The 19224-nt window shown below is 43.6% G+C and overlaps 1 protein-coding gene across 3 annotated transcripts in view; it reads right to left on the bottom strand.

The window, feature by feature from the left end:
- C8H1orf21 (chromosome 8 C1orf21 homolog) overlaps window positions 1-19224 on the bottom strand; it is a 102589-nt gene that overhangs the window by 30415 nt on the left and 52950 nt on the right. For all 3 annotated transcript variants that reach the window (XM_030953607.1, XM_030953610.1, XM_030953611.1), the window contains exon 3: window positions 10408-10502. In XM_030953607.1, the coding sequence (XP_030809467.1) occupies window positions 10408-10502 (95 nt within the window). The remainder of the gene's footprint in view (window positions 1-10407; window positions 10503-19224) is intronic.

Raw genomic sequence — 19224 nt, 5'->3', positions numbered from 1 at the left:
GCAGCCAAAGCTTCTCTGGGCAACCTGTGCCAGGAAGAATTTCTTCCAACTATCCAATCCAACTCTGCCCTCTGGCAGTTTAAGGCTATTCCCCTTCAGTTCTGTCACCAGACCCTAGTGCCAGGTCCCTCTCTCTTGTAGGCCCATACTGGGGGAAGAGAACAGCACAACACCCCTGTGGCACAGAACTTTCCCCTCACCAAGTGCTTTTTTCTTAACACCCTGGGCTCTGGAAACTCCCCCCAGCACACTGTCCTGGAAGTACAAGGATTTTGGAATAAAAGTACTCGTTTGGATGAAATTCTGGGGAAGAACTGGTAATATGCAGGCTCATTCTTGCTGTGTTTGCAGGCACAGCAGTTGCTTCTGGTTCCCAACACTTGCCTTCAGGTGCTGCTGCAATACAAACTACATTTAAATACATACATACACACACACACAATTATAATATGATTATCTTATTAAGAAGCACTGGCTTTGTGTTCCCATGCAGAGATTATCTGTTGGCTTAGTTTTTTTTTCTACAGCTGCCTGTCTTTGATGGTATCTCATGGAAAGATTACATATTAGATAGAGCAGCACGTGGTCCACACAGACCAAATGTGGGAGATGAAAGCAGAGCACCCAGAGCTCTGTTTGAGCTCCAACACTGCTTCTTCCAGTGCAAGGAACAAACAATTTAAAGGGGAAAAAAAAAAGGATTTTCTTCTCAGTGAGAACAAACATGAAGCTGCATATTAACTTAGGCCAGTATTACTTTGGTATCTGTATAAACCACTGCTTTCTATCAGAAATTATTCATGAATTATTCAGGAGATTTTTTAACATACCTATGTGTAATTCAAAACTCTGTACACACAAGAGTCTGAATTATCTGCCCAGCTTTTTCAGAATATTTAAGTACTTGCTTTTACTGGCATCAACTTATTTCCATAGAGATTTTCTTTCCATCCCTGACTTTTTCTTACTTAAAAAAAATCCTGAACTCTTGAATATTATATTCTTACATTGTTTCCTGTCCTCCCAGTCCAATTTCTTACTCTTGTTTCCACCAGCTGAAATGCAGAAATCCCTTCCAACACTCATTTGAGTCTCCCAGCTGCCTGCAGAGCAGCTGGTCTTGGCTATCCACAAAATCAAAGGGAAACAACCAAAGTCCAAAAGCTCAATTATAGTGAAAAACAGACAAAGCTGAGCTCCTTCCAGCCCTGCTGCAGGAATACACAGTGCAGAAGGATGGACACACTCACTGTTTTATTCCTGGAGGTGGCTGAAGCAGCTCCTTTTTCCTCGGGGGGGTTGCACACCCATCCTGCTTTAATCCACCACCAGGGATAAATTCCCCCTCCTGGGTCACCCACCAGCTCCCTGAGGGCCATGCCATGGCTGCAGCCCTGGGCTGGCTGTGGTGAGGCTGCTGTGCCCTTCCCAGAGCTCCAAGAACACACCAGAGTTCACACCAGCTCCTGGGGAAACCTGGATCTGCCAACCCTGTCACCCTGAGCACACAGCAATTAAGGCTAAAGAGCTAAAGGACCTGTTAATGCAGCTAATGAGCTTCCCCAGCAGGTCTCTTTTCCTTTCTCTAGAGAAGACACCATTAAATCAAGACCTTTCCTGCTGATGTGTGCCCTCACATCCCAAAAAGCCTCAGCCTGGGTAGCCCAGCCACTGCATTTCCCTGGGAGAATTAAGAAGAAAAGAAGTCCACTCAAAAATGTTCACCACAGTTTCAAGTAATTTTGAGCAAAACACCATTTTCTCCACAACAAATGTGAAACATTTCCCACCTTTGCTCACATCTAGTGGTGAAGCACCACCAAAACATGGAACAAGCAAACACAAAACTCCAGCTTGCAGTGGTGGGAATGCTCCTGCTCAAGCATGATGTGAGCATAAAATTGCCTAATAGATGAAAAGTTAACCAAAGCAGTGACTACTGAAACTGAGAGATCACAAAGGCTGGAGGGGTAAACATCTAATGAAGCACCTAGGGATGAATTTGTTGTTATCTCCATGCTCTACAACAGTCTGAAATTAGCACCTCACCAGACATGGAAATCCCAGACCCTACATTTCCACCACAACCACTTTGACTCAAGGAGTCCCTGAAAAGAAAGTGTGAGCAGACCACATGATATCTGTAATTATAGGTGAAGAGATGAAAGGCTGAATTACTTTGCCACTGTCACAAGGAGGTCAGGAGATCCCAGCTCACCACTGGCCAGGAGTGCTCCAAACTCAGACTCTCAGGCCATAGCAGCTGCCTGGATTTACAGCTTTAGTCTCTATCAGTGACTTCTCATGATTTTAGGTATTTCTGCACGATCCATTCTGCCTCATCCTCTGTTCCAAAACAGCAGAGTTAATAATTAACACCTACTAGGCAATTGCTACTAGGCAATTGCTGAATAGCAAGCACCAAAACAGAGGATACAGAGAGCTTCTGTATCCTCTTCTCTTGCTGACAGCTTGCAAAATCCTACAGCTCATCTTTCTTAAAGCTTCAATTTTGCAAGTGTGGAGATGCTCATGTTCTTTAAAAAAAATAATAAGAATAAAAAAGAAGCTGAAGGTTCCTGGAACTCACAATCATGGAAGAAACTCTTAAATCAAAAGAACTTGACACCTTGCCATGACTGCTGACTCTGTTTCACCAACAGCCCTGTGTCCATCCTACTCAACAGCATCAGCTTTCCTGGAGAGGAGGGGGGGAAATCCCAGGTAGAAACTCACCTGTTAAATTGATACAGGCATGGAAACAACTGAAGCTGTATGGAAAACTACCTGCTTCCACAAGTGACAGTGGGAATGTCTCTGCAGGTTTTGCAAGAATCCTTTCCACCAGCAATATGGGCTGGTCCTGAACCATGTTCCTGAGAGCTGCCCATCAGTGATAGATTTTCTCCACCATCAAGCCCACAACTACATGTTGCTCCTGGACACTGTTATTTTAACACACTTTGAAAGAAATAGAATTACATATTTTTAAGCTTCCTACTTTAAAATCACATTCATCAAGAACTTGAAAAATCGTATCATTCCACCTCTCCACAGGGCACTGTGCAGATTTATTCAACAAAGGGGGAAGAAGGAAACAAGGTCTGGTCTGAAGCAGTGCACCTGGAGCTCAACAACTTTTGTATGATTTTCTGACTTGCTAAAAATATTTATTAATGATGTTCATTTATCTTCTAAATTTTCAAAATTAAATACTGGAGGAAAAATGAATACTTCCTCACCAGAACCATTTTAATGGAATCCAGAAGAAGAATATTAATACCCAGTGCAATCGTTTACTTTGATGTCTATATAATATGTAGTGACCCGTAAGTGGAATGAGCTAAAACTGTCATAAATTCATTATGAGAAACCATTCTTTGAAGAATATCAATGCAAATTTGAAATGAAATGAGCAATATGGAAATGAGCTAATTGCACAGCGTTTAAAATAACTGGCTCCAGTAGCAATGTCCTTTCTGTGCACTTCTATTTCAGCTGCAAAAAACACTGGAGAGGCTGGGTTATGAAAATTGAAATGCTGTAATTACTTAGTACTGATAGTGATAGGGCAGCATTCATTTAGGATCTCAGGCTCTGGGGAAAAAAAGAAATCAGAAGGATGATTCTACAATTCTCATTTCTCTGAGAAAGGGAACTTCAGATGGCATGGAGTGTGAAATGTGCCAACCCAGGCCCTGTCAACAAAGACTAGAGGAAAATACTGTATATTCCCAGGGAGTTTTCTGGGTATCAGCTTATAAAAGTAGAATGCCAAATTTCACTTAGTATCTTACAAAGGTTTGGCTTGGAAGGGACCTTAAAGCTCATCCCAGTCCCACCCCCTGCCATGGGCAGGGACACCTTCCACTATCACCAACTGCCCCAAGCCCAGTCCAACCCAGCCTTGGACAATTCCAGGGATGGGGTACCAGGCATCCAGAACAGAGGTGTTTTCCTCCCTGGGTCTGGAATACACCTGCCCCCAGTGGGGCCCAGCCCTGCTTTGCCCTCTGTGTCCCAGCACTGCTCAGAGTGGCTCTGCCTGGAGGAATCCCCACCTTTGCCCCTGCAGGTGCCCGGGGCAGGGGTGCCCACCCACCCACCTCCTTTATCCCAGGGTGAACCCTGCCACCTCGGGCAGAAGGAGCTTGGTGTCACACCCCTCCCTCCTGCACCTCCTTACTTTTGAATTTTAATCCCTAGTTTCCCTTTGCTCACTGATTTTGGAGCTGCGCTTTTGCAGCGGCGGCTTTTGTTTTGTGGTTTGTTTCTTTGGGTGGAGGGAGGAGAGTCCAGATGCGGAGCAGCTCCATGCTGGGCTGTGAGGAACCTGTGGGACCTGTTCCCACAGAGCTGCCCCAGGCCCTGGGCTTTGGCTGACACAGCACCTGGGTAAAGTGGATGCCTGTCCCTGTGGAAAACGTGCTGGGGAGCAGGCTGGCTTCGGAGCCCTCCATTCCTGCTCTCTCCAACTCTCAGCAGCACAGGAGCTGGATGGATGAACACCACAGGAACCTCTGCACATGATCCCACCTCCAGGGATCTGGTGATGCTCACTTTGTCCTTTTAGCACTCCTATGCCCCAGGACCCAAAGAAAAAGGGTGTCTCAATTTCTTTTTCCCCTCCCACAATGACTCAAGCTGCATTTTTTTGTGGGTTTCACCCTGCCTGGACTCCGATGCAAGAGCCAACAACATCTCCAAGTATTTCATTAAGCTGAGTGTATGCAGAGACTCCTCTCTGTGAGGGTGGGGAGGCCCTGGCACAGTTGCCCTATCCCTGGAAGAGCCCAAGGCCTGCTTGGATGGGGCCTGGAGCAACCTGGGCTAGTGGAAGGTGTCCCTGCCCACGGCAGGGGGTGGCACTGGATGGGCTTTAAGTTCCTTCCAAACTAAACCAACCTGGGAGTCTGTGATCTGAAAGCAGACAGGAAAATAAGGGGGGCAAGATGCAGAGAAATTAATAGCCTCTCCTTTATATATAGAAAAAATATTTCTAGATATCCATCCTTTAGAGTGGATAATGAACCAACAGGATGAAGTTTTCCCAACACTTGAACTGGAGCTGACCCTGCGCTGGTGGAACAGGGCTCCTGGAGAATGTCACAAGCAGCAAGGAAAGCAAACACACTCCAACTCTTCAGGATGGACAAAACCCAGGAAAACCTCTTCTTTCTCAGGGCTTGAAGGCTCTCAGGCATTTTTGGTTTCTCTCCCCTTATAAGCAGAGCATGAGCAAGTTCTATCCTGAAATTGTGTGTTCTGAAACACTGCCACGGCACAATGGTTTGAAATAAATAATTAGGACATTAGGAAGAGAAATCCTCACACTGGAATATGCATTAATATGTGCTAACGTCAGTTTTTAAAAAGCTCTTCACCGATGTACTGCACCAGTGCTGAAATAAAAATGCAGTTATGCATTTAAAACACTGTAATTCAAAGCTTACCTAGCAGTAATAAGCAGCACTGGCTTTAAGTATTTTAAAGTATCAAATTTATTATATTTCCATGCTTAAATTTGCCCTTGTGGTATTTTACATCTGTAGAAAGGAAAACACCACAAATATCCCTGATAAACTCAGTGGTGGCTACTCCATTTCTTTTAGCTGGCTTATTTCTTTTTTATTTAGCTTTTTTAGCACCTAGATTTGGCAGGTTGGTAATAGAATTAAAATGTATTTTCCTAAATTGATGTGGAATTCAACATATACCAATCTTGGCACTGCACATCAAAAATATTTATGATTGATGTATCCATAAGATGCATTTTACATCTTGTGTGTAATATATATATTAATATAGGGGTCTTCCCTTTCACATATTACATTTTATATGGTTATTAAGGTGTTTCATTCTGCATTTTCTGCAGGGCTTTTAATTTCACACACTTCATCTATCAGATATTACTGCCTACTTTATACAAATCACGACAGAAAATGATAACTGGTGTTGAATACAGAGTCAGGGAGGCAGGGGGTTTGCAATTCCAAGTAATGTGGAGCTGGGTGATAAATGGGAGAACAGCAGCTGGGCTGAGAAGCTCAAGAGAGACAAAAATCACATTTGCAGGTAAGTGGAGTGGAAATTTGTGGAAATTGGGTAAAACAAAAAGCAAAACATTGTTATTAAAGGTGGAGTGAGAGGTAGCAAGAGCAACAGAGAGGCAATTTTCTCCCAGCTCCAGCAGGAATTCATCTCAAGCTCTAACATGCAATTTCACCACGGAGCTCCAGGATGAAACACAGGATTATATCTAATTGTTTTAGGGGTTTGGATAACAAAGCATAAAAATCCCAGTAAGTGGCCTTTTGTGCCAGTACAGCCCAGAAAAGGATGAATAAAAGTTATAAAAACATCCAAAACCTGAACTGCAATAAATATCAAGATAACTACCCAACAGAAAAGAAAAGCAGCTTTAGGCATTTGGTATTCTCAGGGATATCTGTACTATGACAGCCCAGTTCAGAGGAAAATTGATCCAGCTCCTGAAGTTTGCCAAAGCAATGCTAAGCTGCAGGAATACCACACACCTTTTCATTTTACCTCTTCTGGCAGTAATATTTTACAATGGAAAGCCAGGAGCGCTGTGAGAGTATGGAAATGAGGACAATTAAATCTGCCCTATTATGAGTATTAATAAGGCTGTTATGTAATTGTACTCTGTATATTTAACATGATGGTATAAGAGCTAAACAGTCCCCTCCAAACAAAAAGTGAACAGTTCTTTATGAATATGTTATTTATTTTGGTCATACCTGCTTGTAAAATATTAATATTGCCTGAGTTTTGGCATTTTAGCTTTCACAGTGACAAATCCACCCTAAGATCTGGCTAATCCTTAGGCCCAAAAAAACCCATCCAGATCTGCTGAGTGGCAAAACTCCCTTTGTTTTGGGGAAGGCTTAGCATAAAACCTTCCTCCAAGAAGATGGGGAAATGCAGGAGAGGTTTTGTAGAGCCCCTGTGGAGTCCTGGGGAGCTGAAGTTTGGTTTTAACACAAGGTGGAGTTCAGCACCACATGTGGGACCCTGGCACCAAGCTGGGCATGGAGACAAAGCCCAGCATCCCAACAAACCATCCCAGGCAGGCCTTCTGCTTCTGAACTCACAAATAACCATCCCAGCAGCTCATTTACCTCCAGGAATAATAGCACAGCACACACATTACCTTCCATGCATCATCTCACATGAAAATTAGCACAGCTCCCATGTTTTCTTACACGTGGGTAAAAAAATAAATAAAAAATTATATATGCACAAAGCAACACTTGTGATTTCAAAATACATACAATATGTAGTACTAATTACTTCTGTCTTCAACCTATCTGCTAGATCTTCACTCTTCTGACTCCAAACATTCCTGGTTTATCTGAGCAGCACCAAAGCACGTGGTACAGTGACAGCATCCAGTGTAGCCCCAGCTCTGCAGTGGCTGATCCTGCTACATCCCATTCCCACCCTGCAGGCTGGGATTTGGATGGGATGTGGGACTGCCAGCTCAGGTGCAATGACTCTGGCTTTGTTTTAAAGGTGGAGATGCTCTGGAAGGTGTCAGAGGTACCTGGAATGAAACCAGGAGCAGAGAGATCCCAGTGGCAGGTGGAGAACTGGAGAAACAACCCGACTAAAGAAGTGAGTCAGGCCTACAGATACAAAGGAACAGCAGGAAAACAAGCTTCGTTTATATTTTCTTATTTTTTCCCCCTTGTCAAAAGTCTACATTTTAATCCAAAGGGGCCTTTGATTCCAGCAGAAAATGTCTTCCCATGGAGCATCTTGTGTTTCCCCTGGCAGGCAGCCCCAGCACAGCCATTCCTGCTGGCACTGTGTCTTGGGAGCATTTCTGCTTCACCGTGCCAGAGCTGCCCAAGTGTGGAGCCCTGCTTAAGGCTCAGTCTGAAGCTGAGAAGGTGGTGATTCGCTGACAGAGCCTCATCTCTCCTACAGATACCCACATTGTACCAGCCCTTCTCTGGCTCTCCCTCAAGCAGAATCAAAGCCTGGGAGTCTGGCCTCAGCACCCAGGGTGAAATGACAGCTTCCCTGATGACTGCCATGCCCTCCCATTCTCTTCATCGCCCTGACTCAGAAACACTGCAGCACCAAAGGCAGAGATGGCAGCACATCAAAGAGCCTAAGATACAAGGGAAGCAGGTTTATTTTCACTTGAGCCGATTTTTTTTTTTTAAGCAAGACTTCAAAATACCTTAAAAAAGTAACAGAGATGATCATGGGATTGAAAAATTCAATGGCATCTGAATAACACAATTCAAGCAGCAGAATCAGGGGATAAGATAACCCACCCAGACACTGAGGTTACACATCTCATCTGGGCTGTGTTCCTGAAGGGAATGTGAATTTGCAGCCCCGTGACAATAAAGAAATGTGGGGTTAAGAAACAAGAGAGGAGGAAAAAGGGCCAGTCGATTCTCCCACCGCCTTTTCTTGTTCCTAAAATTTCAGTTGCCTGGAAATGGCTGATGAGAAGATGGGATTATGTAAGTGCTTGCCAACTTCTCACACACTGAGGAAATTAAAGCCTCAGTGATGGGCAGCTTAACCCATCCTCTAAGCAGTGAGCTAAAACATGTTTACTAAGGAGAACTCAAATAGTGAAACCCCTTTAAAAAAACCAGAAGTGATGAGGACTTGACAATTCCCAGGATTAAAAAGCTGCATATATTACAGACAAGGTAATCTCCTTACAGAAAGATGAGGAAAAGGAAAATAAAGCCTTTTTGGTGGGCAAGACAGTTTTTGTTTTAAGGCATATCCATCCTGTCTGGCTGAAGACTTTCTTGTGTTATTGCCTTTTTTTTCTCCTGATAAACACGACAGAAGAGCTACACTAGCCTCCAAATCCTTACTGATACATTTTCCAACAAACTCACTGCTCCACATGACCCACCAATAATAAAATGAGAAACACTGCGCTGTTCCTACATTTAATCAGGTGAACACTTGGGTGCTACAAGACACCTAGCACCAAAGTGCAAAACAGCTCGAGCTAGTTTTGAATAGACATTCAGCAAGTGTGTCATCCCAGCAGATCTGAGCTTTCCCTGCTGTCACTGCAGTGACATGGGATCTTCTCCAAATACTCTCATTTAACTACAGCTGAAGCTCAATTGAAAATCTAACACAAAATCACAGTATAACCAGGGCTGGAAGGGACTCACAGGGATCACTGACTCCAACTCCCAGCCCTGCAAAGGGCTCCCCAACAATCTGTTAAAAACCTCTAAATCCTGCTCCAAGCTGAAGTTGCACCACCCACTGGAGCACCAGCAATGCAAAATTGCAGGTAGCAAATGGCTGATCTGGAGGTTGAAGAAGAAATCATATTGCCTGCTGCTCAGCCACAGGATAGGGCAGCAAAATAAACTTCATTTGCTACAGGAATGCACCTGTAGTTGTGTAATGTGTGTCTAGGAGAGGAAATATAAAGTAGCCAAGTTGCTGGAGCTCACATCTTCATCAAAAGTAAAAAATCCCAAACAGCAGCTTTTTCTACAGCTGCCCAATAATGGCAAAAGGCAAATCCTCAGGTAGTGATAATTGTTATGGTTCCACTGGAATCTGCTGCTGCTGTTTCCCCTCTGGACCTACAGTTGGAGGGGAGGAAACCCAACCATTCCATGTGAAGAAAAACTGCACTGAATGAGTGGAACCAGATGTGAAAACTTGCACCCAGCTACAAGAACTGTGGGATGTCTTTGAAAACTTCGACTGGTCAAAGCCCCAGCCAGCCAATAACAAAACCTACAGTCCCTTCAGCTTTGGAAGAGAAGAAACAACTTCTCAGAAATGCCAGAAGTGACTCAACCATGATTTTTAAGTTGCTTCAACAGCATCTTAGTTATTTCAAGTAGTCCTAAGAGTTTGCCTGTGATTGCCTTCCCTTAATGGAACTACGAGCTGGCAAAGCGCTCAAATCAGGGCAAAAGAAACACACACCATTTTTGTGACTGCTGTGTTATGAATATATTGTTTTTTTCTGTTCCAAATTGCCTTCCCTGGGAATTTTAAAATACAGAAAACCAGCAAGTATCTACATAAGTAGGTCATTTTCTTAATGGCAGAGAAGTGCTGTTTTACTCCAGCTCGTTTGTAACACAGACACATGTATTTCCAAAAAAAGAGTATTTTCGGATCTGCAAGAAAGAGGAGTGACTTAAAATCATGGAGGCACTCACTCCAAGATCATGTAGAGTCTAATTCAGAAAAACCAGCAGGAAAAAGTTGCATTTTGCACCTTCCATGAGAGCTTTGCAGGGAGTTGTGACATTTTGGAGAAAATCCTCTTGCCGCGCACAAGCCAGAGCTGGAGGGTGCTGCATATTCCATTACAAAAGCAGAGCCACGTTAGTTCATTAGAGAAGTGATAAGTTCAATCCTTACCAAGTTTTCTTGGTTCCTGGCTGCTATTTTCTGATCATCTTCTCCCCCATTTTTCATGTATTTGACCTCTTCCACTGGTTTGATCCTATACTCATCTGAGCACCAAGAAAAAAAAAAGGAAAAAAAATTGAACCAGTGTAGTTCAGCAGCTGGGATAAAAACCAAACTAAAACCAAAACAGCTGACTAGAATAGACCCTAGTTAAGCAAAGCAACTAAAAATTACATGTATATCTTGTCAAAAGCTTACATGTGACTAATGCAAAGGAAGTTTCTCCTGCCTAAAGCTTCAGTAAGAATTTCAGTAACTCTCTGGTCTAGTATAGCCATGGCACAAGGAAACAGGGATGTTTGGTGTGTCGTCTCTCCCAAATCCATAGTTTTCTCTTTATTATGTTCAATACAAACAAGTTCTTTGCTCCTGCACCATCCCTGGATATTCACTCACAGTGGCTACTCAAGAGAAGGCTGCTCATGGGTGTTCCCTGCACAGCAAAGCTGATAGAGCATACTGAAAATGTAGGTTAAAAGCTGGAAAAAAGCCAACCCACACCATAATCGCTTTGTCCTTTTTTAAATTTTGTTTTTCCTACTGACACAATGCACAGTCATAGAATGATTTCTGGAGAAAAGGCCCCATGCTGACCATCTTCCTCTTCCCACCTCCCCCACCAACCACCATTTTTCCTGCACACAAATGTTACCCAGACAGAAATTCAGCCTGAAAATAAGTAGGAAAAGTAGGATTCTTGGTTTGTCCTCAATATTTATCAGCTCTTCAAGTACTAGAATTCCCAGCTCTAATGCCAGTATGGAAATGTTACCTAACATACAGGTGCTATACCACAGTAAACCCAAAGCTCCAACAAGGGATTTTTTTCCCTTGGTAGGACAAGATTGGATTTCACAAAGAATGATTCTTCCCTGCAGCCTGTGAATCCAGTTCTTGCAGGACCAACACTGCCCTTGCTCAGTCACTTTTTGCTCTGCTTATCTTTGCAGCATGTGAGTCTATTGGAAAAAACCAGCCAGAGTTGTGCATCCACCCTCCTCCATCCAGGGTAAACAATGCAGAAGAGAAACTCCATCCCACAAAGGTGGAAAATATTAATACAAAGTGAAATTAGACACAGTACACTTGGAATAAAGGGCAAAACCATGGCAAATTAGAAGATACTGCACCAACTTTGCTCTTTTTCTTTGGGTTTTCAAGCAATTTCTCTCAGTTATACTAAGGGAAAAACAAAGCACAAACAGATTTTTCTGGGTTACCGTGTTGTTAAAAAAAGAATCAATATTGTCTGGACAAAGCTGTTTTCAGGGAACTGTTAACCACAGAGTCTAGAAGTTAAATAAGCCTTGCTTTGAAAAGTAAGGCTTATTTTAAAAATAAACTTGTTTCAAAAAACAATCTTATTTTTTAAAATACATCATGGTTTTGCATTTGGACTAGTCCACATCTATACATTTTCTTTATTATAGAATCTATCAAATAGAAGCATCTGAGACACAGAACCTCAAATCAGATGGAAGAATTTAAGACAATATTATCAGATTGGTAAATGTGAACAACTCTGAGGTTTTTTTATTTTTATTCTTTTTTCCCAGTGTAATTCAGCTAGTCTGGAGATGACAATTCATAAGCCCAAAAGGGTTGAACACAATAAAGCCTGAGAATTAGAAATAGTTGATTGACTGCAATTATCTAACTTACATTTTCCTCTCTGCCTCAGTGCTCTGTGTTGTGATTAGCAATAAAACCCACACGCAGAAAAAGCATCAAACTCCCACAGAGGCACGCAGGGATCTGAATGGGGAAACAGATGAGCAAGAGAAAGCAGCACAAAGGACATTTCCCAACCCACAGCCAGTCCAGGGGCACTGGAGGAGAGAGGAAGTTCAGCCCAGCCTTGTGGAAAATGAGGAAGGCATGGAGAGGCTGATGTTCCATGGCAAAAATAACCCTGAAATGTGTCTGCTGCTTATTCCAAGAGATTAATTGTGATTAAACACATATCCAGGCAGCAGCTGATCCTGTGGGGATGGTGCTTCCTTGGACACATCATCCCTTGGAGCAATTCAACCAGGGCACCAAGGAGTCCCTGACTGATAGGCAGGATAATCAGGCTGACATGTGAAATTCTGATACACCTGGACAGGACAGAGTCTCTCTCGAGATCAAAAAGTTTAAATTCACAATGGACATGGGCACAGATCCTTCAAATGCTGCATCACTTGCCAGATGCATTAAGTAGCTCTGAACTGGTGGCAGAAAACCTTGCACAGATTTCTTATGATATTTCCACAGCTATTTCCAACAGTGTTAGTAAACGTCAATACTTTCCTGATGACACAAGAAGTATTCGATTATCTCTGGCACAGCTGGTGTTACTGTCCCCTCCATCCTACCAACAGCAGGAGTGCAGACAACTGAATAATTTACACCCAAGATATGCAGCAGCAAGGTGGTTTTGAAAAATAAACCAGTAATTTGTCATAACATTTTCTGGACAAGTTGAATCCACCACAGCAAGTCTTACTCTGGAGAAATCCAACTTCTCCTTAGGAGAATGGCTTCCCACTGCCACAGGGCAGGGTTAGATGGGAAATTGGGAAGGAATTGTTCCCTGTGAGGGTGGGCAGGCCCTGGCACAGGGTGCCCAGAGAAGCTGTGGCTGCCCCTGGATCCCTGGCAGTGTCCAAGGCCAGGCTGGACAGGGCTTGGAGGAACCTGGGACAGTGGAAGGTGTCCCTGTCCATGGCAGGGGGTGGCACTGGATGGGCTTTAAGATCCCTTCCAATCCAAACCATTCTGTGATTTTGTGGATAAAGATAAAAACAAAAATCAGGAAGCCCCTGCAGATGTTGGCAGAATCAGCCTAGTAATAGAAAATGTCTTAGCAAATTAATATAAATGTCCTGGCTCTAATAGATGGTCTGTCTTTGAGCAGAAGAAATCTCTGCTTGTATCTCAAAAAGCAATAAAGCTTTGACACAATCTGAAGCTGAGGATCTGCCCTAAAGGCCAAGAGATTATCTCTTGGGGTGAGACCCACTGGGGAAGGGTTTGAGGGGCTGGCACTCAGCTCCCAGTGGCTCAAGGGGTGATGAACAGCCCAGAGCTCCAGGCAGCTCCAGCTCCAGCAATCCAGGGGCTCTCTGCACACACCACAGTGAGACCAAATGGCAAATGCAGCACTGGCCTGTGGAAAGGCAGGGATCAACTTCATTTTGGTTAATAAGTGAGCCATAACAACTGTTTTATCAGCTACACACAGAAGTGAAGGGAGCAGATCAGAGATTTGTTATGTTTGAAGCAACATCATTACTCATAAGCTCTCCTAGTTCTGTATCACAGGCAAAATCCCTTCCTTAAAACAAGGAGCAGTGGTATAATACATTGGAAATATTTGTTAGCATTGAGTAGTCTCTGGCTAGAGGGAGGTATGAATAGATATGATTTCACTTTGCAAGGGAAAAGAACAGCTAAGTAATTATACAGAATTATACAGCTAGGGAGGACACTGCTTGCTGGTGTAACAGAGAACCTTATTCACAGGTAAGACAACATCCTTTATTTCAAATATATTAAATAGAGGAATTAAAATAAAATAATTATTTTCAGAAGATGGGTCTTGCACTGCATTGTTATTTTTGGGAGGACACAATGATACACAGACTTCTTTTGACTAGGTGAAGACAAAATTTGTCTTCTATAGATACTTTACACATAAGGCAAAGTGTTCAGAAACTACAGATTCTGAGCTATTTATGAGCTTGTGCTTGTTCTAAACCTACTGTCAGGATGAAAGCTCTGCAATTGCAAAAGGGATGTCTACACAACACACAGACCTTGAAGCAGATCATGAGGTGTATGGTCATTAATAGTTTGAAGTGAATATGAAAATTGGATTAAAGACGGGTTGGATGAAGGGGCCCTTAATGCCTTTCCTGTAGGTATGTGCAAAAAACTGCTAACTTGGTTTTGCTCACTAAGTTAAGAGTAGCCTGGAGTCGAAGAAGTAAAGGATGATAAAAAACATATTTTAAGTTTTACCTTCTAATTCCTACTGAAGCAAACACAGCATTTTCAGGTATTTTGATGTGAGTGATCAGAAACAAATCCAGAGAAATCCTGAAATGTTGACTGAGATCCAGCAGGACCTAATTAAGTCTGGCAGCCAACAAGACCTTTAAAACTGTAAGACATTCAGGATCAAGGAAATCTGTACTCTATGTGTGTTTACCTTGGTCTTTCCCCTAAATACAGTTTTATATCAAAAAGAAAAGTGAAACATGTTCATGCTTCTTTCTTGTATAGAACTAAAAATCAAATAGTGAATATGATTAAAAAAATAAGGACACTATCACTCAGAATGTGATATATCATGCATCCTTATGCTCCTTTTCAGGAGTAAAAACAAAATCAAGTCCTCTCTTCCACTGTGTGGTGTATTACATAAAATGAGAAAATTTTCAATAACTCATATGGGGGAGGAATGGCTTTACAGGACTGTCACAGCAAATCCTGAGTTGAAGAGAAGCAACTCAATTAAATCAAAAGAAAAACAACATAAATGAACCACAAAAGACAGAAATATTGCAAGCATAACACCCACCACAAAATCACAGGATATAAACCAGAAAGCAGAAATGCTTCTAGCTCCAAACTGTGGAAAGGCACAGGGAGGAAGAATTTTGAAGTTGAATATGCTGCAAAAATTCTCAGCAGGCAAATCTTATGAATGAAGATCTCCATCTGGAAACAGATAATTCCACTCAAACATGTCACCCAGTTGCCATGGCAATGTGACAAAGAAAAACAGCACTCATTAATAACAATTTCAGTGATAAATGAGCATATCAACTTAGAATATTGAAACAATTACTGGGTGGGGGGCACAAAACCGTGGTGGTTCCCATGAGAAAAATGTCTTCAGCACTTCCAGACATGGCTGTGCCTTTACCACAGGAATATGGGCAATGACATCAATTCCAGCTCAGTTTAAAGGAAAGAGCAACACCAGAAAAGCATAACTTTGTCAAATATATCTAGAGTCACTGTGACTTTCAGAGAAATACTTGGTTAAACAGCAAGCCTTTAAATAAGTAAATGAATAGAAAGCTGATTTACACTGATTCCCATTTCAGACATCTAAGGACAAACAGATTTGGTTCCGCTGTCATCAAGAGGGACGATGGGTGAGCCTCTTCTCTATTTTTAGCACAATATCAAGTATCAGGCAGGAGGTGAGTGGTACTTCAGCGATACCACCAAGAGGGAAGTTTCTAAACACACCTTCATCTATCTCCCTGTGCCACATATTTTTCTGCAGTCTCTCTTGCCTTTCTATCACACGACATGCCAGGATTTATCCTCCATCCCTGCTAAACCACAGGTCTGTTCTGTAAAATAGGAGCTTTCTGTCTAACAAATTCATCTGCACTGCACTTGGTTCTGCCAGGTGCAGAAAGTGCTCCTACTGCTGTGAATGCCACAGATCAAAGCTCCACGTGCTCCCCTCTCCCAAAGGCTTGAAAGCTCAAAGCTATATTTAGATAAAGGACTGAATTGCTTTCTCTAAAAATATTTGTTAAGAACCGTAAGAGATTTTGATGCAATTTAACTGAAACATAAAGCAGCAGGTGAGCCACTTAGATGCTGAGCACAGAACATGCCAAACATCCCAGAATGGTTTGGGTGGGAAGGGACCTTAAAAATCATCTAATTCCACCCCCTGCCATGGGCAGGGACATTTTCTAGGAGCACCCACAGCTTCTCTGGGCACCCTGTGCCAGGGCCTCACCACCCTCACAGGCAACAATTCCCAATATCCCATCTATCCCTGCCCTCTGGCAGTGGGAAGCCATTCCCCCTTGTCCTGTCACTCCATCCTTTGTAAACAGTCACTCCATCTTTTTTGTCATCTCCCTACAGGCACTGAAGGCCTGAAGCTTCTCCAGGCTGATCAATCCTAATTCTCCCAGCCCTCCCTCACAGCAAAGCTGCTCCATCCCTCTGATCATCTTGATGGCCTCCTCTGGACTGGCTCCAACAGCTCCCTGTCCTGGGATGCTGGAGCTGGACGAGCTCTCCTGGAGCCCATCCCCAGTGCCACGGGGAAGGAGGAACACTCCAAGATCCACAGCTGCACTGGGAGGACACGAGCAGTGGTGGGCCCAGCTCTAGAGAGAGCCAGGCTACACACCAGGGGAAAAAACACAATCACAGAGCACCAGGAGAGTCAAGGAGCAGAATTAGATTGCCTGGGTGGCTGCAGCTTCCAGCACCTGAGTCATCAGCCTGGAGTGCCACGGGCTCATGTGCATCTGGTCTGGAGGACTGGAAGGGTGAGATGAGCTACTCAGGTTATTCCAACCCTGTTATGTATGTGGGTATCAACTGCCCAGATACCAGAGAAGTTACGCCAAAAATCCCCCAAAAAAGTCAACAGTCAGAGAAAGTAGTTGCAAAAATCCTGCAAATTAATATTTCTTGAACTAAATATTAGGAAATGGAGGATATCTAAGTTATCTTCTTAGGTCCTGCTTCAAGCACTCACAGAAAGCAGCAGCTCTGTGGTTCATTTGAGTCTAAAGGGTTAAAGCATTTGCTCAGCTGTGGGGGTGGGTTTCTGATCCACTTGGATGTGGGCTGGGAGTGAAATTTCATTGGAGATCAACCAGTATTGGGTGAGCAGCCTGTTGTTTTCCTTGTTGCCAACCCTCAAAGCTATCAATTCACAGGCAATTCCTGATCCAAGTGATCATGGTTTTACTAACATGAATAGAATAATAAAAATAGCTTAGGAAATAAGCCAACCCATTTTTCTCAAAGGATTATCTGAAAATGCTCATTCAGATTTCCCAAATTAATTTACCTTACCCTAATCCAATCTAAAAATACAGCCACTGCTCTGAGTTGAGGCAGTGGACACCAGAAGATACTAAACAGAGAACAGGTGCATGAGCAACACACCAATTCTGCCAACAAAATCCAAATCCTCTGACAGAACAGCTCTTTAAAAATCAACACACCACACAGATCACAGCACATCTGCAAAGACCACCCTCAAGCACTTTCCCTTCTTCCTACACAACCCTGACATATACCCAAGGAATGCCAACAACTGCTTCTGCAGATGTGGCCACTAGGGCTGGGTTTTTGGAGGAAAAAAGGGATTGAGACACTCAGTGCAACAAAAGCCAGTCCCTAAGTGGAGGATTCCTGCAGAACTGGAAGGGCATTCAGCAAGACAGAGGAACTCTTTCCTAAGCTATCCAGCAGCCCCATGGCATACCCAGTGCTTCATGAAACATTAACTCCCTCAAGGGTGATGCCTACCTGAAGAAATTTAGCAACTTCCCTTCTACTTCACCAAACCTCCCTCCTGCAGGCCCAAGCCATGGCATCTTTCAGCAGCAATCCCTAAGGCCGAAAGGTCTGACAGAACACAGCTCCATTAACTGTCCTGGACATGATCTTGGTCTTTGCTGCTGGAGAAGCACAACCCCTCATGTTTCTGTATTAGCCCCCCATCCCTCCCCAGTGCTGTCAGCAGCTTCCAGAGCTGCTCACAGCTCTCCATCCCTTGGTAGCTCTGTCCTCTCCCAGCCTGATGCCTGCCTGTGGCAGAAGGTGCTGTACCAACCCCTGCACTGCTGCTGCTCCTCGGGTGCCTCAGTTTGTCTATCTTGCATTTTCTGATTACTTTCCCCCCAGTTTAAAGGTGGCAGGTGATGATGAAGCCATAATTCAGCTCCCTTGTTTAAATCTATAGGTTTAATTCTCAAATTTGGCACGTGACTCGCACAAACAAATCACTGTACATCAGCTGTCACAGCAGGAGATGTGCAGCCAAATCAAGCAGGGGGTTACTTGCTTCCCACCTTCACTTGGTTCCTTCTTAGCTCCCTCTACTTGTTTTTTCTTCTTGGTTCCTTCCACCACTTGGTTTCTTCTTGGTCAAAAAGTCCCCAGTGTGGGAACTCTGCACATCACTTCGGATGTGAGGAGTCCCCCGAGACCATGTCGAGAGCCGAAACCCCGTCAGGGGGCTCGGAGATCTTGGCATGATGCCCGGAACACTTGGTGGCTGGATTTCGATCCTGCAAATGAATTGCCAGTTTGGTATGAGGGCTGGAAGGTGTCACAGGTTTAAAGGGTGTTTTTATAAAGTGTACACAGGGTGAAAATATAAGTTTTAAAAATTTTTGTATAAAGGTAATGGGGACAAGATGGAGGGAACAGGGCGTGTCTCATCCTTCTTCCTTCTTCTTCTTGTTCTCCATCTTCTGCTGTGGTGATGGCACTCAGGGATTGGTTTGGGGAAGGGGTGCACTGTCCAACATGGGTGATAGGTATTGGAAGGTAAAGGTAAATATGATATACGTAATTTGTGGTATAAGAGACGGAGCAGCCTTGGGGGCGGTCGGAGAGCGTCGTGGCTGCCTTGCTGGTCAGACCTCTGTCTGCCAGGAAGAAAATTTTGTAGATAAGACTTAATAAACAACCTGAAGACCGAACAGCAAAGAGTCCAGTCTCATTCTTCAGAGCCTGGGGTCGCTCCCTGGACCACCCAACTCACCTCGGGGGCAGAGAACAAGCAGCCGACCCCGAGACCCAGGGCTACTCTATGTTTTGAGCTGTCATCTAGTCCAAGCCCTGTGAAACCTGGAGTTGTACATACAATTTTCCATCACATTATGAGTTAAGGATTGTTTTAACTAACCTCACACCAGGGCACAGCCCCACTGCTCTGTATCTGCCAGGTCTACCTTAGCTGTAGGTAGGTCAGAGGAACCACAGCCTCAGAGG

Source organism: Camarhynchus parvulus, chromosome 8 (assembly GCF_901933205.1).
Source record: "Camarhynchus parvulus chromosome 8, STF_HiC, whole genome shotgun sequence".
In the NCBI taxonomy this organism is placed as follows: Eukaryota; Metazoa; Chordata; class Aves; order Passeriformes; family Thraupidae; genus Camarhynchus; species Camarhynchus parvulus.
Note: the sequence above shows the minus strand (reverse complement) of the source record. Positions and strands in the feature narration are given on the sequence as shown.